The 26,441-nt window shown below is 43.7% G+C and overlaps 1 protein-coding gene across 7 annotated transcripts in view; it reads left to right on the forward strand.

Moving 5' to 3' along the window:
• LOC141091343 (17-beta-hydroxysteroid dehydrogenase type 6-like) overlaps positions 1 to 26,441 on the forward strand; it is a 265,988-nt gene that overhangs the window by 158,269 nt on the left and 81,278 nt on the right. For all 7 annotated transcript variants that reach the window (XM_073576880.1, XM_073576881.1, XM_073576883.1 and 4 more), the window contains one exon: positions 864 to 1,125. In XM_073576880.1, coding sequence (XP_073432981.1) covers positions 864 to 1,125 — 262 coding nt within the window. The remainder of the gene's footprint in view (positions 1 to 863; positions 1,126 to 26,441) is intronic.

A 26,441-nucleotide genomic window follows, 5' to 3' on the forward strand; every position in this document is an offset into this window, starting at 1 on the left:
TAGGAACATCTGGCAGGAGGAACTTTAGAGTACCACGGTACTGGAGCTCTTCACACTAAAAGGCGCAATAGAGGAGTCGTTCAGGACAGGTACATGTTGGCGGAGTGTTGGAGAGGAGAAGCCTAACTTGCCCGGGAGGTTGATTGAGTCTCTGCCCCGGAGGACACGGCACGGAGGCAGGCACCAGTGTGTACTATGAACTGTGAGTAAAGTTTTGGAACTACAAGCCCTGGTGTCTTCCAGTCATTGTGCACCAACACCGTCAGCACCACTACATCTGGGTGTCCTACTCTATACTACCTGCGCCTATACACTGACCTGGGGTTACAGCTTCACCTGTGGGGAGCTACACCATCTTTGCTGCAACACACCATCAGCTCCAGAGGATCTGCACGCAGCATTGGCTTAACATTTTGCTTGCCAAACACCACAGGTGGCGTCACGAACTATCACATAAACTATATTACAAACCACCATGGATTTGGACGCCCAGGGCCACGGACCGGGTCACTGCTGCTGTGACACATCCCACTGACATCGGCCTGGTACCGAGTACCCCACAGCCCTGGGATGGGGGCGACCCACAAAAACAGCAGAAAATGCCGATAAGTGACCCCATATTCTAAACTACATATGGTCAAGGTATTCATAAAGAGTTGTGGTGAGATGATTCAGCAGTATGTGGCCCTGTAACTACCAATGTCTGCCTATTAACAAGATATCATGAGTTATATAGTTAGGAAAGCTAATGCAAAAAAGTACAAATTGCCAGTTATCCAGTAATATGTTAATCTATGCAGAGAAATATGAAGTTATGAAGTTTTAATAATTTGATTTGTCATCTATTTTTTTCTACACTGCAGGTCTCTGGGGCTTGGTTAATAACGCAGGGTGTACATCTGTTGCTGTTCCCATTGAATGGCTAAAAAAGGAAGATTTCCTCAAGGTCCTGAATGTGAATTTGATTGGTATGGTGGATGTGACTGTACATCTACTGCATCTTGTAAGAAAAGCCCAAGGACGTATTGTTAACGTGTCTAGTTCCCTGGGTAGACTGACATTTCCTTGCGTGTCAGGATATTCCATGTCAAAGTATGGTGTAGAGGCTTTCTCTGATGCTTTAAGGTAGGTTTTTGTACAATTATGTGAAAGTCACCTAATATTGTTGAAAATGGTGAACATGAATTATAGTAAAGATGGTTGTGACTGCATCGCATTCCTTCTTTTTCAATCTTCCTCACTAAATTTTAAAACATATTAGCATATTTATATATTTGTACTGTAGGTTGTAGGTTATGTAAGGGATCGTGATTTGTGACTGTTCATTGTTCCTGTTTGAAGCTGCCTGCATTCTGATGCTATCCACGTTGAAGCCTGTTGAGGATTCAGTGCAAGACCAAAAATTTAGATTTTCATAAAGTTTGCTGCTTCAGGTTTTATTGTGAAAATTAGTATTAAAGAGGCATTCTCAAGTTATTAAATTCATTTAATTAGTTAGCATTAAAATATGCAAATTTGCATTTGATTTGCTTTTTCTATTTGCTATTGTTCTCCTGCTGTGACAACTTTCACCTTAAAGAAGTTGTCCATTACATTTTATAATGCTCCCATCGATTTAAACCTTGTAAAACAAATATATTCATAAATACATACTGCTGCTATTGCTGACCGCTCAGTCTGCATCACCTGACCCCCGGCTGCAGCTGCTGCTGACATCCGCTAATGTCACGTCAACTCCCAGAATCCCTTGCATCATCCAGGCACCCCTCTCCCTGATTAACTGAGCTGTGGGTGGAGTTTCATCTCACGTCACAGCCCAGTATCTAGCGCACGCTTGCAGCCAATGTAAGCATAGAAGAGAGGGAAAGTGCGGGAAAGCATGCACTGGATAGTGGACTGTGACGTGCAGTGAAATTCTGCCCACAGCTGAGTCAATCATGGGGGTGCCTGTGACTGAGTCACGCCTGGGTGATGCAGGAGATTTTGGAAGTTGACGTGACATCAGCAGATGTCAGTGGCGGCTGAAGCCAGGGTCACGTGATGCAGATTGAGTGGTCAGTGATGCCACCACTCATAGGCACATAGGGCAGCAGTATGTGGGTCGCCCTCCCAGGGCTGTGGGGTACTCGGTACCTGGCCGGTGTCAGCGGGATGTGTCACAGCAGCGGTGACCCGGTCTGTGGCCCTGGGCACCCAAGTAATGGGGAGATTGAAATGGTGAAATGTAATTGTTTGAATGAATAATTTGTGACGCCACCTGTGGTGTTCGACAAGTGAGGTGTTAAGCCGACGCTGCATGCAGATCCTCTGGGGCTGGTGGTGTGTTGCAGCCAAGATGGTGAAGCTCCCCACAGGTGGAGCTGTAGTCCCAGGGCAGTGTAGATGTAGGGGTAGAGGAGAGGCACAGGCGGTGTAGAAGCTGGTACCCAGATGTAGTGGTACAGGGTGTGTTAGCGCAGGAATAATTGGAGGACACCAGGGCATGTAGTTCCAAAGCTTTACTCACAGTCTGTAGTACACACAGGTGCCTGCCTCCGTGCTGTGTCTTCCAGGTCAGGTACTCAGTCAACCTCCAGGTCAGATGGAATGCTCCCTTTCAACACTCTGCAAACATGTGCCTTTCTGAACGTCTCCTCTTATAGCGCCTTTAAGTGAAGTACTCCTAGTACTGAGTTGTACGGCAGACAGCTGTAGCCTGCTTCGGGTTCTCCTTACTCCTAAGTCCCGGCTCACTATCCAAGTTGCTGTTGTGCCCCCAAGTCTTAGATGGGAGTAGTGCATTTACAGCTCACTACTCCACCGGTGTCTACTGCAGGACCATTAGTATCCATACAACCTCGGGGACAGGGCCCCGGCCTTGCGCTTAGAAATTCTAGGCAGGGTTCTCTCCTAACCCACGTCCTCTTTTCCCTTTTACTCCTACGTTCCGTACTAGTCTCTCCTTCTTATGGAAGATCAGGTTTCTGTTCAATGTCTTTCTCCTTTTTTCCTTTCCCGTGCCAGCAGACCCAGGCCACCGGGATCTGCTGCAGCACCTCCTTCCTCCATCCCTCTCCCAGGGATCTTCTCTCCTCACTCTCTGACTCAGAACTGCCCTCAACTTCTAAACCTTCCCACTCCTTTATGTATTCTAACTCCACCCGCCTCCCAGCACGTTTCGTGTTCCAAGCAGGGAGCCACCAAAGGTGCTCTGCTACACTCCAAGCAGTGAGCCGCAATGTGGCTTTGCTGAACTACTGTGTTGTGTGTGATGCAAGTGTTGGAGCGTGGTCAGGAGCCTCCAACCTGCCTGGATGGTGGGGTACCACACCTCAGGAGGAGGTGCAGTACCTCAATAGCAACTGAATCCTCAGGGGCGCCACATATGTATTTACAAAAATACTTATTTGCAAGATTTAAATTGAAAATACTGTACAGCTCCTGGTCATAGTTACATTTCAGGAGATGAGTTAACTCCTTAAAATCCAGTCAGCTCTCACCATTAGTGATGAGCGAGTATACTCAATGCTCGAGTTTTCCCGAGCATGCTCGGGTGTCCTCCGAATATTTTGGCGTGCTCAGAGATTTAGTTTGTGTTGATGCAGCTGCATGATTTACAGCTGCTAGACAGCCTGAATACATGTGGGGGTTGCCTGTTTGTTAGGGAATCCCCACACGTATTCAGGCTGTCTAGCAACCGCAAATCATGCAGCTGTGTCGACACAAACTAAATCTCCGAGCATGCCAAAATACTCGGAGGACACCCGAGCATGCTCGGGAAAACCCGAGCAACGAGTATACTCGCTCATCACTACTCACCATATAACAGCTGCTCATCTCACTTTCCCTCCATCTCCACTCCTAACAAGCTGCTCTTATCAGCCTTATGTAATCACAATTTCCCAGTACCTAGCATCATGAGCAGATTGCTTGTTCAAAGGCACAGTTAAGTCTATATTCAAATACATTGATAACAGTGTAGACTTAAGAACAATCTTAAGATTGTCAAAAAGGTGCCATCTTTATGCTGATGACACACAAATAAACACGTCTGTCACGAATCACTGGGAGGATATATTTGGTTATCCCACTGCTGCCACCAATATGTCACAAATTGGGGTGTGTTTGGTCCCCCCCAGTTCTTTTTCAGCAGGGATTTATGTATATCCCACTTTCCAGTTCCAGTTTGGAACTTACAGCTCTCCAGCGCCCTCCTTTACCCTCAGGTCAGTCAGGGAGCTGCACCTAGGGTAAGCGGTCACCAGACGAGCCGCCTTGCCATATACGGGCTAATGGGAAGGCTGCAATGAGGGAGATGACTAATCCCGGTCCTAGGTGGGATATACACTTATCAAACTCCGTTCGTCTCTGCCAGGGTCTCCCCCAAAAGCCCAGAACACACGCTACACCACCACCAGCTCCTGGTTCTAATTAAGATCGGGACAGGAGCCACCCATTCTGTAGCATTGGCTTAATTTAGAACAGAGGTCGTGGGTATACGTTATAGAGCAAGGAGAAACGAAGCTAGTAATTTTATATTTTTACTCCAAAAAGTAGGCAGTGTTTACAAATATACAAAAAGATGTTACAAATTGAGACAATTATAGAATGTACATGCAATTACAATATAAAGAAGGATTAAAGGTGAAAAATAAACACTTACAGATATCTCAGTCCATGGTAAGCATGTGGTTTAGGGGAAGGGGTTCCCAAAGGCAAGGATTCAGTCCACAGCATGGATGGTGTACACTGTCTCCCACAGGTCTGCCTGACCTCAGACTGAGGTTCCTGATCATATACCCTCTGCTTGTGACATCACTGGGGTGGGCGGAGCTCTGGAAGTAATCCCCTTTTCAGAAATGCCTAAAACCTCATAAGTATCATATCTCAGGGAGGGAATCTTGTAGAGCGATGACCAAAGTATCATTTGCCTTAGCATGATGTTGGAATTCATTTAAATCCAAATTCAAATCCATTGCATTACCCAGTTCAGGCTGAATCCATAACTTGGATTCGACTGGTACTGGAACCTAGAAAATTCACTGGGGTGTAGGTCTATCGGTGAACATTCGGAGTATGTAACTTTTATATCTCTATCACTAATTGGGGTCAAGTTATGCCCTCTCACACACAAAGGAAGCACATGTTTTCAGACAAAGGATTGTTTTCTGACCACCAGCACACTTTTGAGGGAGGGGGAGGAAGGAGTATAGGATTACACATGCAGGCAGAGTGTGAAGAAGAGCTAGCCTGGTGCAGAGGGCTGTGGGGGGGTCAAATCTGCAGCATGTGTGTGTATCAGGAAAGCCATGGAACATTCTAGAAGTATACTCAGAATATGGCATATTTACAGTGGGGCAAAAAAGTATTTAGTCAGTCAGCAATAGTGCAAGTTCCACCACTTAAAAAGATGAGAGGCGTCTGTAATTTACATCATAGGTAGAACTCAACTATGGGAGACAAACTGAGAAAAAAAAATCCAGAAAATCACATTGTCTGTTTTTTTTTCATTTTATTTGCATATTATGGTGGAAAATAAGTATTTGGTCAGAAACAAAATTTCATCTCAATACTTTGTGATATATCCTTTGTTGGCAATGACAGAGGTCAAACGTTTTCTGTAAGTCTTCACAAGGTTGCCACACACTGTTGTTGGTATGTTGGCCCATTCCTCCATGCAGATCTCCTCTAGAGCAGTGATGTTTTTGGCTTTTCGCTTGGCAACACGGACTTTCAACTCCCTCCAAAGGTTTTCTATAGGGTTGAGATCTGGAGACTGGCTAGGCCACTCCAGGACCTTGAAATGCTTCTTACGAAGCCACTCCTTCGTTGCCCTGGCGGTGTGCTTTGGATCATTGTCATGTTGAAAGACCCAGCCACGTTTCATCATCAATGCCCTTGCTGATGGAAGGAGGTTTGCACTCAAAATCTCACGATACATGGCCCCATTCATTCTTTCATGTACCCGGATCAGTCGTCCTGGCCCCTTTGCAGAGAAACAGCCCCAAAGCATGATGTTTCCACCACCATGCTTTACAGTAGGTATGGTGTTTGATGGATGCAACTCAGTATTCTTTTTCCTCCAAACAAGACAAGTTGTGTTTCTACCAAACAGTTCCAGTTTGGTTTCATCAGACCATAGGACATTCTCCCAAAACTCCTCTGGATCATCCAAATGCTCTCTAGCAAACTTCAGACGGGCCCGGACATGTACAGGCTTAAGCAGTGGGACACGTCTGGCACTGCAGGATCTGAGTCCATGGTGGCGTAGTGTGTTACTTATGGTAGGCCTTGTTACATTGGTCCCAGCTCTCTGCAGTTCATTCACTAGGTCCCCCCCGCGTGGTTCTGGGATTTTTGCTCACCGTTCTTGTAATCATTCTGACCCCACGGGGTGGGATTTTGCGTGGAGCACAAGATCGAGGGAGATTATCAGTGGTCTTGTATGTCTTCCATTTTCTAATTATTGCTCCCACAGTTGATTTCTCACTCCAAGCTGGTTGGCTATTGCAGATTCAGTCTTCCCAGCCTGGTGCAGGGCTACAATTTTGTTTCTGGTGTCCTTTGACAGCTCTTTGGTCTTCACCATAGTGGAGTTTGGAGTCAGACTGTTTGAGGGTGTGCACAGGTGTCTTTTTATACTGATAACAAGTTTAAACAGGTGCCATTACTACAGGTAATGAGTGGAGGAAAGAGGAGACTCTTAAAGAAGAAGTTACAGGTCTGTGAGAGCCAGAAATCTTGATTGCTTGTTTCTGACCAAATACTTATTTTCCACCATAATATGCAAATAAAATGAAAAAAAAACAGACAATGTGATTTTCTGGATTTTTTTTTCTCAGTTTGTCTCCCATAGTTGAGGTCTACCTATGATGTAAATTACAGACGCCTCTCATCTTTTTAAGTGGTGGAACTTGCACTATTGCTGACTGGCTAAATACTTTTTTGCCCCACTGTATATTATAGTCATCCCCTGACCTTACCCCTGCTGTACGATAGAACACCAGTGCCTGTCTGTCCACAGTCTCCAACATCATGTCTGCTCTCTATCTGAAACTCAACCTTTCCAAAACTGAACTTCTTCTGCTCCTGCCATCTACTAATCTCCCTAAAGCTGACATACCCTTTTCCATGTGTGGCACCATAATAACGTCTAGGCAGCCAGTCACACTGTCTGGGTGTTATGTTTGCCACCAATCTTTCCTTCACCTCCGATATACAATCACTTGCCTATTCTATCACCTAAAGAACATCTCTAGACTCCGCCCGTTTCTCACCACGGAAACAACAAAAACCCTTAATGTTGCCCTGATCCACTCCCGCCTTGACTACTTTAGTTTTCTATTAATTGACCTTCCCCTCACTCAACTTTCCCCTGTCCAGTCCATCCATATATATCCATATCCATATATGTCCAGTATGCTCCCATGTAGTGGCACGCAACCTATTTACATCTACCTGGTCTATGGGGAACTATGTACTAAGAGTGCCTTCCTCTAATGTCCCCAGAAGGATGCACTAGCTTACCCTAACTGTACGTAGACAACAGACACATAACATTATACAATGCACAATGGTAACACGTACATGTGGCAATACCATTAAAGACTGGAGATAATACAAATTTCTATGTAGCAGTACCGCAGACATTAATCAGAAACAATAAAATACAGCAATATATATTGTAAGGTAGCGCTTATTATTCGTGTTGGGGGACACTTACTTGGCAACAGATTAACAGGGTCCGGCATGGGTTTTTCACATAAATAGTCCATACGGTTTATATTTATAAGGCACAAACCATGGAAGCATGAAGAAAAGTAACAGTCTTATATCAGACAGATGAATGTTCATAATAGAGCTCTGCTCTCTTAGCCCTGTGGTTACACAGGCTGTGCTATGTCCATAATGCAGGCTCTATAGCCTAAACACTGTTATTTCACCCTGTCCGGGGTTACCTCTTAGGAGCTCCTTATTCAGGATTTCCATTCCCTCCTGGGGACCGTCCAACATACCCAGTCCTCACCGGGTCCAAATTCTCACCACATGCTCCAGGGATCAGATCCTCCTTCCAGGATCTCCCAGCACAGACCTTAGAGGACCTTGCAGTCTGCACCGTTCAGGTACACACACTCTCTCTTGTGACCAGACCTCAGGCACATTATATGGTCCGTAGCCACACCCACAGGTAAAGTATGGATCACATGGCTCATGACCTCTTTGCAGGTCCTTTCAACACACCCAGCCATACACACAGGCTTTACTTTGGGCGTTCAGACACACGCCCCTGGGTGGGTTTGTAGGTGACTGGTCCCACCCATCTCACCAAGTCACCTGGAAGCTTCCCTAAAACACAGCAAAAAACCCTCAGCAGTATATTTGCTGATCAACACACTTTCAAGCTCCATCCAAGGGCCACCCACCCTGTGATACATATCGGCCATTTACCACCCTGCCGCTCACCATTTCCCCATCACAATATAGGGAACACCTGCATGCATGTCCTGGGAAGGCCATACAGTGCCCCTAGCTGTCACATGGGTCACTGCATCACAATACATAGTAACATAGGAGGGATAACTCTGAAGGAAAGGAACAAGAAAGCATCACATTTCACTTCCTTACACTATTATGAGCAGGGTCATCATTATCTTTGCTTTAATTATTGTATCATCTTAAATGTTGTTACTTATGACTTGTATATGAACTGTTGAATTGTAAAGCGCTGCGGAATATACTATACACTATACTATATCGTATATACACTATATACCGTATATACACTACATATATATACAGTATATATGTATATACACTATTCTATGTAGTATATGCATTATACTATACACTATACTATGCACTATAAAAATAAATATTATTTTTATTATTATTATTATTATTATTATTATTATTATAAGAACAAACCATTGATAGCTAAATATTCTACAGCAGAACTTGTGCTGCGATTTATAGTTTTACTAATACTACAGCTCTGTTTAGGCAAGAAACGGTTGCCGTCAGCCAGGTTTTGGCGCTGAAGCTAATATCCAGCTGCCAGGGTGAATTGCAGAAAACTTGAAAAATAAAAGGGTCAGCACTGTAAATATTGACTTTTTATATTTGATATATTTGCAAATATATATATATATGATTAAAAACTTAAATGCTTATCACAGCACATCAACAAACAAACATTGACTATAAGATTTAAGAACACTGATGCAACAAACTGTGTGAAAAACAAAAATTGTGTAAGTGTCAAAACTTTTGGCCATGACTGTAGCCAGTTGAGTAATGGTAACCAACTGGCTTGTTTTGTGGTTGGACTGAGTAGCTCTCCTGCGGAGCTACTGATGCTCTATGTGTGAAAGCGCATCAGTAGCTCCAGTGTGACGCTCTTTCACACATAGAGCATCAGCGTTTGGTATTTCGTCAATGAAGGATTATCTGAAGCCTCCCTTCCGTTGTTCCCATCTTCACTAGAACTTGATGGAGAAAGATATTACTAGAACTAGTGATGAGCGAGGATGCTTGTCACTGCTCGTTATCCACTCAAGCATCAGTGTGCTCAAGATACTTATTACTTGGTGAGCATTTTTTGAATGCTCGAGCACAAGCTCGAGTCCCCAACTGTAGCCATCCTGGTTGTGGCATTACTGTGATTACTTTACTGGCCACATACCCGTGACTTGAGTGAACCTAAATAAATTTCAGCGTCTGTACCAAACACTTACTGTTCGAGCATGGACACCGAACGCGGATTTCACCAGGAACACCGAACACCGATGCCCCGAACACCGGTTGTTTGTCGCACTGTCATGTGCATGGCAGTGCGGCAAACACTGCTTCTGGTCGGTGGTAAAATCATTACCGCTGGTCAGACAGCCAGCAGCTATGATCGGAGGTAAAAAATTTACCTCTGGTCACTGGCATTGGCTGATGGGTGCATTCATCAGCTAGTGTCTGCAATCAAAATAAATAATTTAAAGAAAATCGGCTTGGAAACAGGTGGGAATAAATAACGTCTCTCAGCTTCTCCACCCAACTGAATTGGCATGGCTAACATGTGCATAATGTCTATAGAGATATAATCTACCCCTCCAATACTATTTTCAATATGAACAAATCAAGCTCTCCATTATGGACAATTTAAAAGATGTTACATTTGAGGTTGCCTAAAACGAGTCGGATGTCATATTGTTATCTTTCATGGGTACCCCTTCAATATCAGTTCTTTATTCTGTAATGAAATCTAATCTATTGGGGGTGCACCTGGATATCTTCTCTAAATATTGGAAGCAGCAATTAGACGATGTGGAGATTCCCTGCAAGATTAGAGAGGGATGAAGCTTGTTTGGGAAACACATAATTGAAACGTGGAGAGAGACCCAGTATAAAATCACGCATGGGGCCTTATATGCTTTCAATATACACAAAAAAATCCTCTATCTAATAGACTAACTGTATGTCCTAAATGCCATCTATCTAATTCCGACTTCATATACGGCCTTTGGTCCTGTCCTGCGTCAGTCTCTTTTTGGGGACTGGTATCAAATTTGATTAATACCATTTGAGGTTCACGTTAGTCCCTGTCTCCTTACTTAGCCTTGTTTCACTTCTAGAATGCACAGATGCTTCTAACAAGAAGATAGGTGGTCCTCCCAAACTGCTGCATACCTTGCTTATATTAGCAATAAAAATGCTTCTGAAATATTGATTAGATCCAGACTCACCCCCCATCCATCACAGAACTGATAGCACAAATTAAACATTTCATGGAGGTAGAGCAGTGGGATGCCCTATGTAATAAAGAAACACAAGCAGGCCAGTTTCTTTTGAAGTGGAATCAATTTATTGTGAATTGTTGCTTTTCGGGAGAAACAGAATATGGTTAATCCTTTTGTCTCTACAGCATGGTATATATTAGAGGATCTCAAAAATAATCTGGGACTACTACGCATACATTAATAATGGGGAGGGAGATAACTGGTCAGGGTTACAATTTTGCTTATGAATAAAAGTTTTTCCATGATGGCTTTGATAACATGCACTGTCAGTTAAATCACTTGATAAGATGGATGTTGATGACTTAAAGGGTTAAATGTTAATGTTTGTTCTTTATGTATTACCAGATAAACCCATAAAAGTTACTCTTTGTGTTGTCTGCATACGGACAATTGATTATATTACACAGTCTGGTTTGTTAACCTGTTTTCTGAATTTTCTAATAAAAATGATGTATTTTTTGAAAAAAAAGAAAAACGGCTTAGATTACTTTTTGATAACCAGCCATGCCAAACTGACAGCTGCTGGCTGCAAACCCTCAGCTGTCAGCATTAGCAAGGCTAGCTATCAAGAATAGAAGAGTCCCCATGCTGTTTATTTAATTATTTAAATAAATAAGTAAGAAAAATGGCGTGGATTCCCCCCATTTTTGACAACCAGCCTTGCTAAAGCAGACAGCTGGGGGCTGGTATTCTCAGGCTGGTAAGGGGCCATAGAAATTGGCCCTCCCCCAACCTAAAAATAGCAGCCTGCAGCTGCCGAGAAAAGGCACATCTATTAAATGCCCCAATTCTGGCACTTTGCTTGGCTCTTCCCACTTGCTCTATAGCAGTGGCAAGTGGGGGTTTATATTTCTGGGGTTGATGTCACCTTTGTATTGTTCGGTGACATCAAGTCATTACTAATCCTATAGTTATATTATAAATAAGCACACAGAAAGAATAAAATATTTTATTTGAAATAAAAACAAAACACACTTTTCCTTTTCTCCAGTTCATTGGCCCAGCTAGTCACTGATGCTGTGCTCGCTGCAGCTCATTCTCCCAGTGGTTCTCAGCCTGGATGGTCGCATCTTGGCACTGTTCAGGTTGAAATCTGTGTTTGTTATTTTAAATAAAAAAAGGAAAAGAGTGTTTTACTTACAATATAACTATAGAATTAGTAATGGATAGGTGTCATACACGCTTCTCCATTAATGATGAGCGAGCATGTTCGGAAGTACTCTGTGCTCACTCGAGCATCTCTCTGTGTTTCGACCTTGGCTTGTGTGACAACGTTATCTCTGCTTCCCCTTTAACATCCCTGGGACCTCCGCTCCTTCCTGCAGGTGCCCCCAGAGCTGCAGCAACCTCACGCTGTCTCCCCTTACAGCGGCGCTAGGCTCCGCCCACCTCCTCTGACTCTGTCACGTGACCGCAGGTACTGTCTGCCTTCTCCTGCGAGCAACTAGCTGCCTCAACACCGCTAGTACCGCTTGCGTTCACTGCTCCCTGGTGCCATGGGCTTACCCCCGGCACAAGATGTCCAGGTCAGGCTCCTGTGCTGCTGCCGGTGAGTTCCTGTTGGGCAGTGGGTCCTGACAGCAGATCTGTGGCTGACACCGCTGAACCTACAGTCAGGCATGGTTGTGTGACAATGGTCGGGACCTGGTGGCAGCTCTGAGGCAAGGAGCTCACACACGTACCATGCCTGGCCCATGTGCTTAACCTCGTGGTTCAGCGGTTTCTCAAAACCTACCCAGAGCTGATGGATCTGCTTGTCAAAGTACACCGCCTATGTGCCCATTTTAGAAAGTCAGCTACAGCTTCTGCCGCCCTTGCCATGCTTCAGCAGTGTTTGCAGCTTCCGGCTCACCGACTATTGTGTGATGTCCCCATGCGTTGGAACTCTACACTACAGATAGATGTTGGGAAGGATTTGTGAGCAGAAGAGGGCAGTTGTGGACTACCAGCATGAACAAGGCTGTCAGTGTTCAATTCAGACTCCACACATAAGACCTCAGGAGTGGACATGGATTCCAGACATATGTACCATCCTCCAAAGCTTTGAGAACTCCACCAAGATGGTGAGCAGCGGTGATGCCATAATTAGCATCACCATCCCACTAGTGATAGGTGAGCACTAAAATGCTCGGGTGCTCGTGTCAAGCAAATTGGAATACTCTGGTACTCAGACAGAACAACGAGCCCAATGTAAGTCTACGGGAGACCCAAGCATTTTTACCGCGATCCCCCCCTGGGGTCCTTTTAAGGTCTAAAAACATCTGAAAATGATGGAAACACCAACCCTAGCTGGCTATGTGGTGTGTGACACATAAGCAGACATATATTGTTTCCTTTATGAAGAAGGGACTCTTAAAGTCACAGAGCCTATTTTTACAGGGGCATCAGGCAGCATTAATCTGCTTAAAGGGCCATTATTAAACATTGGGTCTCCGAAACTGTTATAGCCTATGCAGAGAGTGGATGGGCTGCCAAGAATTATGACGCACCCCAATACCCCTTTCATGAGATATCCAGGAGGGCTTCAATAAAAAATGTTGCATTGAAGGCAAGGGCTGCCCTGCTACCAAGTCATATGCACCAAACTCATATCACAAGATATGGCCTTCCCAAAACCTTGTCTGATGAACAAATGCACATGTAGCAGGATGTAGCCGGCCTCCACTAATAAAGGCAAGGAGCAGCACAGGTGCAATCCACTGATAAAACAACCACCCCACACGTAACAGACCATGGAGGGGTTATCAGCCTAGTAGAAAAAATGCACATAGATAAAGGCTTGCTTTGGACGCCAGTACATGCGTGTTTGTGTGTATGCGTGTTTGTGTATGCATGTGTGTGCGTACTTCTGTGAGTGTTTGCACGTGCATGTGTTTGTGTGTATGTGCATGTTTGTGTATGTGCGTATCTGCGTGTGTGTGGGGACATTATACTGTGTGTTTGTGTGTATGTATATGCATGTGCGTATGTGTGTGTGTGTATGCATGCATATATGCATGTTTGTGTGTATGTGCACGTTTGTGAGTATGTGCATGTTTGTGTGTATGTGCATGCTTGCGTATGTGCGAATACGTTCATGCTTGCATGTGTATATGCGTGTTTGTGGGTGCATGTGTATGTATGTGTGCGTGTATCTGCGTGTTTGTGTGTATGCGCATGTTTGTGTGTGCGGACATTATACTGTGTGTATGTGTCTGTGTATGCGTGTGCGTATGCGTGTAAGTGCATGCTTGCGTGTTTATGTGCACTTGTGTTTCTGCATGTGTGGGGACATTACACTGTGTGTATGTGTTTGTATATTCGTGCTTGCATGTGTGTATGTACGTGCATGTGTGCGTGCGGACATTATACTGTGTGTATACAAGTGCGTATGCATGTTTGTGAGCGCATGTGTATCTGTATGTGTGTATGCACGGGCATGTGTGTTTGTGTGTATTGGGATATTAATATGTGCATGCATGTGCGTGTGTGTAAGATTATGTGGGGACATTATACTGTGTGTATGCATGATTGTATGTATGTGCATGTGGGAACATTATACTGTGTGTGTGTGCATGCGTGTTTGTATGTGCATGTGTGTATCTACATGTGTATATCTGCGTGTGTGTATGCACGGGCGTGTGTGTGTCGTTTCATTATACTGTGTATGTATGCATGTGCATATGTGTGTTTGTATGCGCATGCTTGCATGTGTGTATGTGCATGCACATGAATGTGTGTGTGGGGACATTACACTGTGTGTGTGCGTATGTGTGTATCTGCATGTATATATACAGTATGTGTGTATGCACGTGAGTGTATGTGCGTGCTTGTGTGTGTATGTGGGGACATTATACTTAGTGTATGTATGTGTCTGTATATGTGTGTGTTTGTGTGTGGGGACTTTATACTGTGTGTATATTGTGGCGTGGCTAAGGGTCATATAGTCGATGGGAGGTATGTGTCTCAGAGATGGCTTGTCTCTGTGATATAGCCCAGAGTGTTTTCTTTAGTGCGCATAAGCACTAAGGGACATCACCAAACTTCTATATGTATTTAAGGACCTGTGGTGATGTCACAGTCATGTGACTAGTCAGGTGGTGGGTTTGTGTATGTGCGTGATTGCGTGTGTGTATATGTGCGTGCATGTGCGTGTGTGTATGAGTATGTGGGGACATTATACTGTGTGTTTGTGTGTATGTGCATGTGGGAACATTATACTGTGTGTGCTTGCGTCTTTGTATATGCGTGTGTGTGTGTATGCACGGGCTGTAGCAGAGTGCATCTTCAGAGAATGACCACCTGTACATAAGAGAAGTTCACTGAGCAAGTTATCTTGAGTAAACAGTATTTACTTCATATGGGTGAACATGAGATAAGAATTCAGTAGCACAAAGTCCATGCTGCTGCTATAATACACTCAAAGGCGAAAGTAAAAATACAACAACAGAGAACTTCCCTCCCCACAATACAGCAACCATATAACTTCACACCATTGCCATCTGCTGTCAGGCTAGTGTAAAAGTCCTATAATATAAAAACCTCAGTGGCGCTCAAGTATATATAGGGACTCCAGCAGCAAAAGTAGAAAGACACCAGTCACCATAGATGTCAAATGAAAAGTCTGTATAGATAAATGAATTACTACTGCGCTTAGAGTCACTGGTATCTATTGTCTTACTCAAATGGATTTGAAGAGAAAAAAAAAATTAAAGTCCAGAGCACAATAAAAGAACCAGGTTTGGGCAGAGAACAACAAGTAACACTAAAAAAGTCATATATATCCCTTTGGATGCTAATACCAATTGTAGTGCAAGAAACCAAGATTACCTTGTAAAGTAGTAGGGGTTAACAGCCACAGAGGGGGAGGGCGGGCTTTGTCTCACAAGTGAACACTGATTCTGTGTTTGGAGATCCCAAAAGTCCTTCTGTAAATAATAACACTCCTCCAGTGGGTTGCTGATTAAATGCTTCTTGCTTAAGAACTGCTGTAATCCTGTTAGCGATGCTACCCCGGCCGGTGGCAGGAGTCGCTCTAATGGCAGGCTGGGTGGGAAAACACACTGAACTAGGTGCCTGAACTTCACACTGCTCGTCAGCAAGGACCTGTGTGAAGTCAGAGACACGTGATGCACTGGGCTGCAGCCTAGAGATTGCAATGAGGACCAAAAAGCTATCCTACATGTTTCAGAGACTCCTGTCTCCTTCCTCTGGGATCCCTGAGGAAGCATTTAATCAGCAATCTTGGTTTCTAGCACTACAATTGGTATTAGCATCCAAAGTGATATATATATGACTTTTTTAGTGTTACTTATTGTTGTTCTCTGCCCAAGCATGGTTCTTTCATTATAGTGTAAAGTCCTCCCTTCACTTATAATAAGTCCTGATCTGTTGCATATGTCAACAACCTTTCTCAACAGTAAGGACTTATTCAATCAAACCCAACTTTTTTATTAGTCTCTGGTGTTTATCAGCATTCAACACCTTCGTGAAGATGTCTGCTGTCATTTCTTCAGACGGATAATCCCTCAAGAAATAATACTTCACATTTCCCAAGTCTTTGATTTTGAAATGTTGCTTCAGGATTTTTAGAATGTTTTTCTGTTATGAATGGGTCACCGAGGAGAAAAAGAAAACAAAACAAGCTAAGCCACAGAAAACCAGAAAAGTTGGTAACTATGCAGATTGCAGATCCCTGATCTTACCACACAACTAGCAGTAGCCGTGGAGCGTGCCTACGATGTTCCTAGACGCCTCGTCACGGCCGGAGGACTACATAAGCCTAAAGCAAGAAAAGGGAAAACTAAAGGAATAGATAGCCCCCCCCCACATGTATTGACAGTGAAACAAGATGAAGGCACAAACACAGGCAGGAAAATAGGCTGAGCAAATGATGGGGCCCAAACTAACTAGACAGGAAAGGAAAGGGAAGACACTGTCTGCAACCAGCAAAAACCCTACAAAAATAATGTCCAACACTTCTGATAGAAAAATTAACCCTGAAGTCACTAGACTTCTCCCACTATATCAGCACTCTGGAATATTCTGAGACAGAGCAAAAAGAGACCGAACTAGTAAGGGACAAAAAGCCAATTGGCACAATACTGATAAATAAGAGTGGAAATTAAGCTCAGCCCCCAGTCGGGGCTGGCAGACCACACAAAAAACTGAATAGACCAACAAAATCAAGTGTGAACATTAGCAGAAAAACTTAACTTTAGATGACTGGAACAGAGCTGAAAACCAAGAGCTGAAGCCAGAAGGAATCACCAGCAACTGAATAGGGCATCGGCTGTCTTAAATCCAATCTGAGAATCCCGAGATCCAATCATCATCCCCATCCTCAGGTGGCAGATCTCCACCGATCAAACCAGCTGCACCACCTCCCGACACCACCAGAGGGAGTTCAGAAGGGGAACCCGAAAATGAACTCACAACAGTACCCCCCCATGAGGAGGGGTCACCGAACCCTCATCCACGCCACCAGGCCAATCAGGATGGGCCCGGTGAAAAGCACGAACCAATCTATTGGCTTGAATATCAGAGGCAGAGACCCAAGAATTATCCTCCTGACCATAACCCTTCCATTTGACCAAATACTGGAGTCTCCGTCTAACCAAACGAGAAATCCAATATTTTCTCTATCTCATATTCCACCTTGCCTTTGACCAACACAGGGTCAGGAGGTGCCGCCATAGGAACTACTGGCTCAACAAACCTCTTCAACAGAGATTTGTGAAAATACATTATGGATCTTGAACGTAACTGGAAGAGCCAATCGAAACAAAACAGGATTAAGAATTTCCAAAATCTTATGAGGACCAATAAATCTTGGCTTAAATTTAGGAGATGCAACCTTCATAGGAATATTCTTAGATCACAACCAAACCACATCACCCACATTAAATCGGGGACCAATGGTCCTATGCCAGTTGGAAAATCGCTGGGCCTTTTCCTGAGAGAGTGACAACTTATCCACCACTTGGTCCCATATCTGCTGCATTCTCTCAACCACAGTGTCCACACCTGGGCAGGAGGAAGATTCCACTTGCCCTGAAGAGAATCGAGGATGAAACCCAAAATTACAGAAAAAGGGTGACATCAAAGTGGCAGAGCTAGCTCTATTGTTCAGTGCGAATTCGGCCAAGGGCAAAAATGAAACCCAATCATCCTGATCAGCAGATATAAAACAACTCAAATAAGACTCCAAGGTCTGATTTGTTCGCTCAGTCTGTCCATTGGTCTGGGGATGAAACGCGGAGGAGAACGATAACTGAATTCCCAGATTGGAACAAAAGGCTTTCCAGAATCTGGAAACAAACTGGACTCCTCTGTCGGACACAATGTTCTCAGGAATCCCATGTAACCGAACCACCTGTTGTAAAAACAAGGGCACCAACTCAGCGGAAGATGGCAACTTTGGGAGTGGTACAAGATGGACCATCTTCGAAAATCTATCACAAATCACCCAGATAACAGCCATTCTCTGAGAGACAGGAAGATCAGAAATAAAATCCATTGAGATATGGGTCCATGGCCTCTTGGGCACCGGCAAGTGTTATGAATGAGTCACCGAAGGAGGAAAAAACAAAAATACAAGCTAAGTCCAGAAAACCGGAGAGGTTGGTAGCTAGCGGATTGCAGACCCCTGATCCTATTCACAACAACTAACAGTAGCGGTGGGGTGTTCCTACGGTGGTCCTAGACACCTCGTTCACAGTCGGAGAACTAAATAAACCTAAAGAAAGAAAGGGGAAATCTAAACTGCCCCAGAGCAGACCCCAAAGCAATAGACAGCCCCCAACATGTATTGATAGTGAAAACAGATGAAAACACAAACACAGACAGAAAGACAGGCTGAGCAAATGATGGGGCCCACACTAACTAGATAGGACAGGAAAGAAAAGCAACTGTCTGCAATCACGCAAAAACCCTGCCAAAAATAATGTCCAACACATCTGATAGAAAAGGCCCTGAAGTCACTAAACTTCAAAATCACTATATCAGCACTCAGGTATATTCTGAAAACAGAGCAAAGAGATCAACTGATCAGAGACAAAAATGGAGTTCAGTCAGTCCCAACCAGGGCTGGCTGAACACAAACACTAATTAAACCAGACAAAATCTCATGGAACAATAGCAGAGCAAAAACTTAGCTTTAGTAGACAGGACTAAACTGGAGGCTAGAGCTCAGAGCAGAGAGGATCACCAGCAACCCAGCAGGGCGTCGGTGGCCTTATATCCACTCAGAGATTCCGGATGTCCAATCACACTCCACCGTTCAGATGACAGGTTTTTCCCATCCAAATCAATTTCACTACCTCCTTTCACCAGCAGAGGGAGTTCATCGGACATCAAAGGTGAAGGAGAAAATGAGTTCATAACAGGCAAGGGCATCAGCGACCCACTAGAACGAGAACAGGGTTTAGACCGAGAACAAGGCCCACAGGACTGTACAAAATTCCTGATGTCACGAGATAAGGCAGGCCACCAAAAGGACCGACTCACCAAATCTCTGGTACCAAAAATACCTGGATGACCAGCCAATGCGGAGCAATGGACTTCAGACATCACTCTCTTTCTCCACTGGTCCGGAACATACAATCTTCCCGTAGGGCAGCGCTCAGGTTTATCCTCCTGAAATTCCTCCAGGGCGCATCTCAAATTGGGCGAAATGGCAGAAAGAACTACCCCCTCTTCTAGGATAGTAGTAGGCTCAGTCACACTAAGAGAATCAGCAAAGAAACTCCTAGAAAGGGCGTCTGCCTTAACATTCTTAGTGCCCGGAAGAAAAGAGACCACAAAATTCAAATGCGTGAAAAACAAGGCCCATCTAGCCTGTCTAGGATTCAAACGTTTGGCCGACTCCAGATAAATCAAATTCTTGTGATCGGTGAGGACCACAACTTGATGTCTAGTTCCCTCCAACCAATGTCTCCACTCCTCAAATGCCCACTTCATGGCCAACAATTCCCGATTCCCCACGTCATAGTTGCGTTCAGATGGGGAGAACTTTCGAGAAAAGAAGGCACAGGGATTCATCTTAGAAGTCACAGGGTCTTTTTGGGACACAACAGCTCCTGCACCAATCTCAGAAGCATCTACCTCCACCTGAAATGGAAGTGAGACATCAGGTTACCGTAAAACTGGAGCTGAAGTAAATCTCTGCTTAAGCTCCTGAAATGCTGAGATAGCCTCAGGAGACCAGTTCAGCACATCAGCACCCTTCTTGGTCAGATCAGTCAGTGGTTTGCCAATACCAGAAAAATTACCTATAAATTTACGATAGAAATTAGGAAAACCCAAAAACTTCTGGAGGGCCTTCAAAGAAGTAGGCTGAACCCAATCATAAATGGCCTGTACCTTGGCCGGGTCCATTTCAATAGTCGATGGAGATAAGATAAATCCCAAAAATGAAATCCTCTGTACACCAAAGAGGCACTTCGATCCCTTAACAAACAGGGAATTCTCCCTCAAAATCCGGAACACAGTCCGGACGTGTTCCACATGAGAATCCCAATCTCTAGAAAAGATCAAAATATCATCCAGATAGATGATCAAAAACTTATCCACAAAGTCACGGAAAATATCGCTCATAAAGGACTGGAAGACAGAAGGGGCATTAGTGAGTCCAAAATGCGTCACCAGGTACTCAAAATGTCCCTCCGGAGTATTAAACGCCATCTTCGATTCATCCCCGTGCTTGATACGAATAAGATTATACGCCCCCCTGAGGTCAAGCTTGGTAAACCAGCAGGCACTCTTAACTCTGGAGAATAAATCAGACATCAGAGGTAACGGGTACTGATATTTAACCGTCATCTTGTTAAGGGAACGATAATCAATACACGGTCTTAATGAACAATCTTTCTTGGCCACAAAAAAAACAGCACCTAAAGGTGACGAGGATGGTGTAATATGACCCTTCTCCAATGACTCCTTAATATAGGATCGCATAGCATCATGTTCAGGTACTGATAAGTTGAAAAGCCGACCCTTGGGAAGAAATTTACACCTAGGCATCAACTCAATTGCACAGTCATAACTCCTATGAGGAGGCAAAGACGCAGACTTGCTCTCACTAAATACATCAGAAAAATCGGATAGATAATCAGGAATATCATGAGACTGAGGAGAGGTGGAGAAAACAGGAGCGTCCCTAAGAACACACTGACAACCCCAACTCACCACAGACCCAGATTTCCAATCCAAAACTGGATTATGAGTTTGCAACCAAGGAAAACCCAGAACAACAGTATCATGCAAATTATGCAGCACCAGAAATTTACAATTTTCTTGGTGGTCTGGGGCAACCCGCATCGCCACCTGGGTCCAAAACTGAGGTTTATTCTCCGCCAAAGGAGTAGCATCAATACCCCTTAAAGGAATAGGCGTCCGCAGAAGCGTCATGGAAAAAAACACAATGTTTAGCAAAGTCCAAATCCATCAGATTCAATGCTGCTCCTGAATCCACAAAAGCCTTCGTGGAAAATGTGGATAAGGAGCAGATCAGAGTAATTGCCAAAAGAAACTTGGGTTGTTTACTGCCCTCAGCAAATGTGTGTGCAAAACGTTTCTCTCGTTTTGAACAGACAGAAATAGTATGAGAGACGTCTCCACAGAAAAAACACAGCTTATTATGCCTTCTAAACTCCTGACGTTGCGCCCTAGACAAAACTCTATCACATTGCATAGGTTCAGACATTTGTCCAAAAGATGGCAGCGCCTCTCGTGTAGTTTTGCGTTCACGTAAACGCCGATCAATTTGAATGGCTAATGACAGAATCGTCAAGACCAGAGGGAACAGGAAATCCCACCATAGTATCTTTTACGGTTTCTGACAAACCTTTCCGAAAGAGACCTGCCAAAGCACTATCATTCCATGTAGTAAGGACCGCCCACTTTCGGAATTTTTGACAGTATAACTCTGCAAAATCCTGACCCTGGTTCAATGCCAATAGGGCTTTCTCAGCTTGATCAATAGCATTAGGTTCATCATACAACAACCCCAAGGCTTGAAAAAATGCATCCACATTAGTCAAATATGATCTCCAGGTGTCAAAGAAAATGCCCAATCCTGGGGATTGCCGCACAGCAATGAGATGACAATTTTAACCTGCTGCGCAGAGCTCCCTGATGAATTAGGCTTCAAGGCAAGAAATAATTTAAAATTATTTTTAAGATTCAAAAATTTAGACCGATCCCCAAAAAACACATCAGGAGTAGGGATCTTTGGTTCAGCAGCATGTGAATGAGCGAGATAGGCGGAAATTCCCCGCACTTCAGCAGTGAGCTGCTCCTCACTATCAGACAATTACATAATCTCCATTAAGAAAAACAAAATCCTCCTACGGCCCCAGAGAAAAAGAGGAAAAAATATACATAAAAAAAAAAAAAATTCTGACTTTTTTTTTTTTACAATTTTTTCCTGCTTTTGAGTACCCTAGAATCTGTGGTATGGCTGGCGATTCTGTTATGAATGGGTCACAGAGGAGAAAAAAAAAACAAAACAAGCTAAGCCACAGAAAACCAGAGAAGTTTGTAACTATGCAGATTGCAGATCCCTGATCTTACCACACAACTAGCAGTAGCCGTGGAGCATGCCTACGATATTCCTAGACACCTCGTCATGGCCGGAGGACTACATAAGCCTAAAGCAATAAAAAGGAAAACTAACTGCCCCAGAGCAGACCTCAAAGGAATAGATAGCCCCCACACATATATTGACGGTGAAACAAGATGAAGGCACGAACACAGGCAGGAAAATAGGCTGAGCAAATGATGGGGCCCAAACTAACTAGACAGGAAAGGAAAGGCAAGTCACTGTCTGCAACCTGCAAAAAATCCTACAAAAATAATGTCCAACACTTCTGATAGCAAAATTAACCCTGAAGTCACTAGACTTCTCCCACTATATCAGCACTCTGGAATATTCTGAGACAGAGCAAAAAGAGACCGAACTAGTAAGGGACAAAAAACCAATTGGCAAAATAATGATAAATAAGAGTGGAAATTCAGCTCAGCCCCCAGCCGGGGCTGGCAGACCACACAAAAAACTGAATAGACCAACAAAATCAAGTGTGAACATTAGCAGAAAAACTTAGCTTTAGATGACTGGAACAGAGCTGAAAACCAAGAGCTGAAGCCAGAAGGAATCACCAGCAACTGAATAGGGCGTCGGCTGTCTTAAATCCAATCTGAGAATCCCGAGATCCAATCATCATCCCCATCCTCAGGTGGCAGATTTCCACCGATCAAACCAGCCGCACCATCTCCCAATACCACCAGAGGGAGTTCAGAAGGGGAATCCGAGAATGAACTCACAACAGTTTTCTTTATCCCTTTCTTGTTCAGAACAAATCAAAATATCGTCTACATATATGAGTACATAAATCCATCTATTCATCAGCCTTTTTGTGTACAAGCATGGATCAGCTTTGCTTCTTTGAAATTTTTCATTTGTAAGCACTTCCATGATTTTGTCAATCCACGCTTTAGCTGCTTGCTTTAAACCATATATGCTTTTCTGTAGTTTGCAAACTTTTTGTTTCTTTCATCTTTGAATCCTGGAGGTTGTTCCATGTAAATGTCTTCTGTTAAATATCCATTCAAAAATGCTGTCTTTACATCCAGATGTATCAGTTCCATCTGTTTTGTTGCTGCAACTGTAAGTAAAATTCTTTATTGTAGTATTTTTGACAACTGGAGCAAATGTCTCATAGTCTTCTCCATATTTTTTTCAGAATACCCTTTAGCTATGAGACTTGCTTGGTATCTTTCAGGTGTGCCATCTGTTTGGTATTTTACTTTAAAAATCCATTTACATCCTATGGCTTTTCTTCCTTCTGGCAAATCTGTCAGTGTCCATGTATTTGAGTCATGCATGGATTTCATTTCTCTTTCTGTTGCTTCTATTCATTTATTAGTTTCTTCTTCAGGGAGTTTAGATATGTCTTCCCAAGAGGTAGGTTCATAAATTTTACTTGTGCTTGTCTTGTATGAGAGACGTTTTGGTGGTTTACCTTTGTTCTCTCTCATTGAACGTCTTGGTTCTGTATCTGTTTGTCGCTGTATTTCTTCATTTTCAGTATTCTGTTCTTCATCAATTTCAACTACTTTCTCATACCTCTTCAGCTATGTCACTGCAGTTTTTCTCATTTTTTGTGTCAATTGAAATCATGACATCTTCATTTAAGTTTTCAATGAATGTCACACTGTTACTCACCGTGACTGTCTGTTTTGGAATCTAGGATTCTGAATCCCTTGCAATTTTCACTATATCCAACAAATATTCCCTGCATGGATCTGTTTTGAAGTTGGAGCGTTTTTCTGTTGGAATGAATATAAAAACTTTACATCCAAAAACTTTTAAATGATTGACACTTGGTTTCATAACTTGCCACAGTTCATATCGAGTTTTCTTCAGTTTTCTGGAAAAAAGTCTGTTCTGTAGATATGTAGCTGTCATTGCTGCCTCACCCCAATATTTCTCTGGTAGTTTGGAATCTGTCAGCATACATCTCATCATTTCTGTCAGAGTTCTGTTTTTCCTTTCTGCTACTCCATTTTGTTCAGGTGTATATGGAACAGTCTTTTGATGTTCTATACCATTTTGTCTTAAGTAGTTTTCTATTTTGTGTCCTGTAAATTCACCTCCATTATCACTTCTGATGACAATTGGCTTCCTTTGAAATTTGTTACTCGACCTTGTTACGTAGCCTACAAGTTTATCAAAAACTTCACTTTTGTTCTTAATTAAGTATGTGACTGTGTATCTTGAGTAGTCATCTATGAAAGTCACCATGTATCTATTTCCTCCTGATGTAGTCTGTTATGATTGAGTCACCGTAGGAGGCAAAAACAGAAATGCTAGCTAAGTCCAGAAAACCAGAGAGGTTGGCAGCTATCGGATTGCAGACCCCTGATCATATCACAACAAATAACAGTAGCCGTGGGGGGTTCCTACGATGCCCTAGACCCCTCGATCACAACCGGAAAATTAAATAGGCCTAAAGAAAGAAAGGGAAAATCTAAACTGCCCCAGAGCAGACCCCAAAGCAATAGGCAGCCCCCAACATATAATGACGGTGAAGCAAGATGAAAACACTAACACAGACAGAAAGATAGACTGAGCAAAGACGGGGCCCAAACTACCTAGATAGGAAAGGACAGGAAGGCTGCTGTCTGCAATCCGTGAAAAACCCTATGAAAATAAGAGCCAACAGACTGACAGTGAAAAAGGCCCTGAAGACGCTAGGCTTCAAAAAAGCTATGTCAGTACTCAGGAATATTCTGAAGACAGAGCAACCGGCAAAAGGAGATTCAGCTCATCCCAGCAGGGAATGGCAGAATCCAGAAAAGCAAGGAAAACAAAAACAAAACATAAATGCAAACAGGCAAAGCAGAAAACTTAGCTTTAGGGAAGCAGGAATCAGACTGGTGTCCTAGAAGTCCACAGAGAAATCACCCGCAGGGCAGAAGGGCGTCGGCAGCCTTATATCCAAGTCAGTGACTCCACTCAGCCAGTCATCCTCATTAGGCTCAGGTGCCTGATAATCAGGCTCATTACCTTCCTTTACCAGAATAGGGAGTTCACCAGACCTCAGTGACGAAGGGGAAAATGAACTCACAACAGTACCTCCCCCTTGAGGAGGGGTCACCGAACCCTCAACCACGCCACCAGGGCGATCAGGTTGAGCCCGATGAAAGGCACGCACCAATCTTTTAGCATGAATATCAGAGGCAGAGACCCAGGAATTATCCTCCTGACCATAACCCTTCCACTTAACCAAATACTGGAGTCTCCGTCTAGCCAGACGGGAATCCAGTATTTTCTCTACCTCATATTCCATGTTACCTTCAACCAATACAGGGTCTGGAGGTGCCACCCCAGGAACAACTGGTTCAACAAACCACTTCAACAAGGACTTATGGAACACATTATGGATTTTAAATTTGACAGGAAGAGCCAAACGAAAAGAGACCGGATTAATAATCTCCAAAATCTTGTAAGGTCCAATAAATCTAGGCTTAACCTTAGGAGAAGCCACCTTCATAGCAGTATTTTTTGATGATAACCACACCATATCACCAATCTTAAACTGGGGACCAATGGTCCTATGTCGATTGGAAAACCGCTGGATCTTTTCCTGGGAGAGAAATAACTTATCCACCACTTGGTCCCAGATCTGGTGCATTCTCTCCACCACAGTGTCAACACCTGGGCAGGCAGAAGGCTCCACCTGCCCTGAAGAAAATCGAGGATGAAACCCAAAGTTACAAAAAAAAGGTGACATCAAAGAGGCAGAACTAGCTCTATTATTTAAAGCAAATTCGGCCAAGGGCAAAAATGAAACCCAATCATCGGAAATAAAATATCTCAAATACGACTCCAAGGTCTGGTTTGTTCTCTCTGTCTGCCCATTGGTCTGAGGGTGAAAAGCAGAGGAGAAGGACAACTGAATTCCCAGCTTGGAACAGATAGTCCTCCAAAATCTAGACACAAACTGAACTCCTCTGTCAGATACAATGTTCTCAGGAATCCCGTGCAAGCGAACCACCTGTTGCAAAAACAGGGGCACCAACTCAGAGGAAGATGGCAACTTAGGGAGTGGTACAAGATGAACCATCTTAGAGAACCTATCACAAATCACCCAAATAACAGTCATTCTTTGAGAGACCGGCATATCAGAGATG

The sequence above is a fragment of the Dendrobates tinctorius genome, unplaced genomic scaffold, assembly GCF_039654945.1.
Source record: "Dendrobates tinctorius isolate UK_male_01 unplaced genomic scaffold, ASM3965494v1 ptg000051l, whole genome shotgun sequence".
In the NCBI taxonomy this organism is placed as follows: domain Eukaryota; kingdom Metazoa; phylum Chordata; class Amphibia; order Anura; family Dendrobatidae; genus Dendrobates; species Dendrobates tinctorius.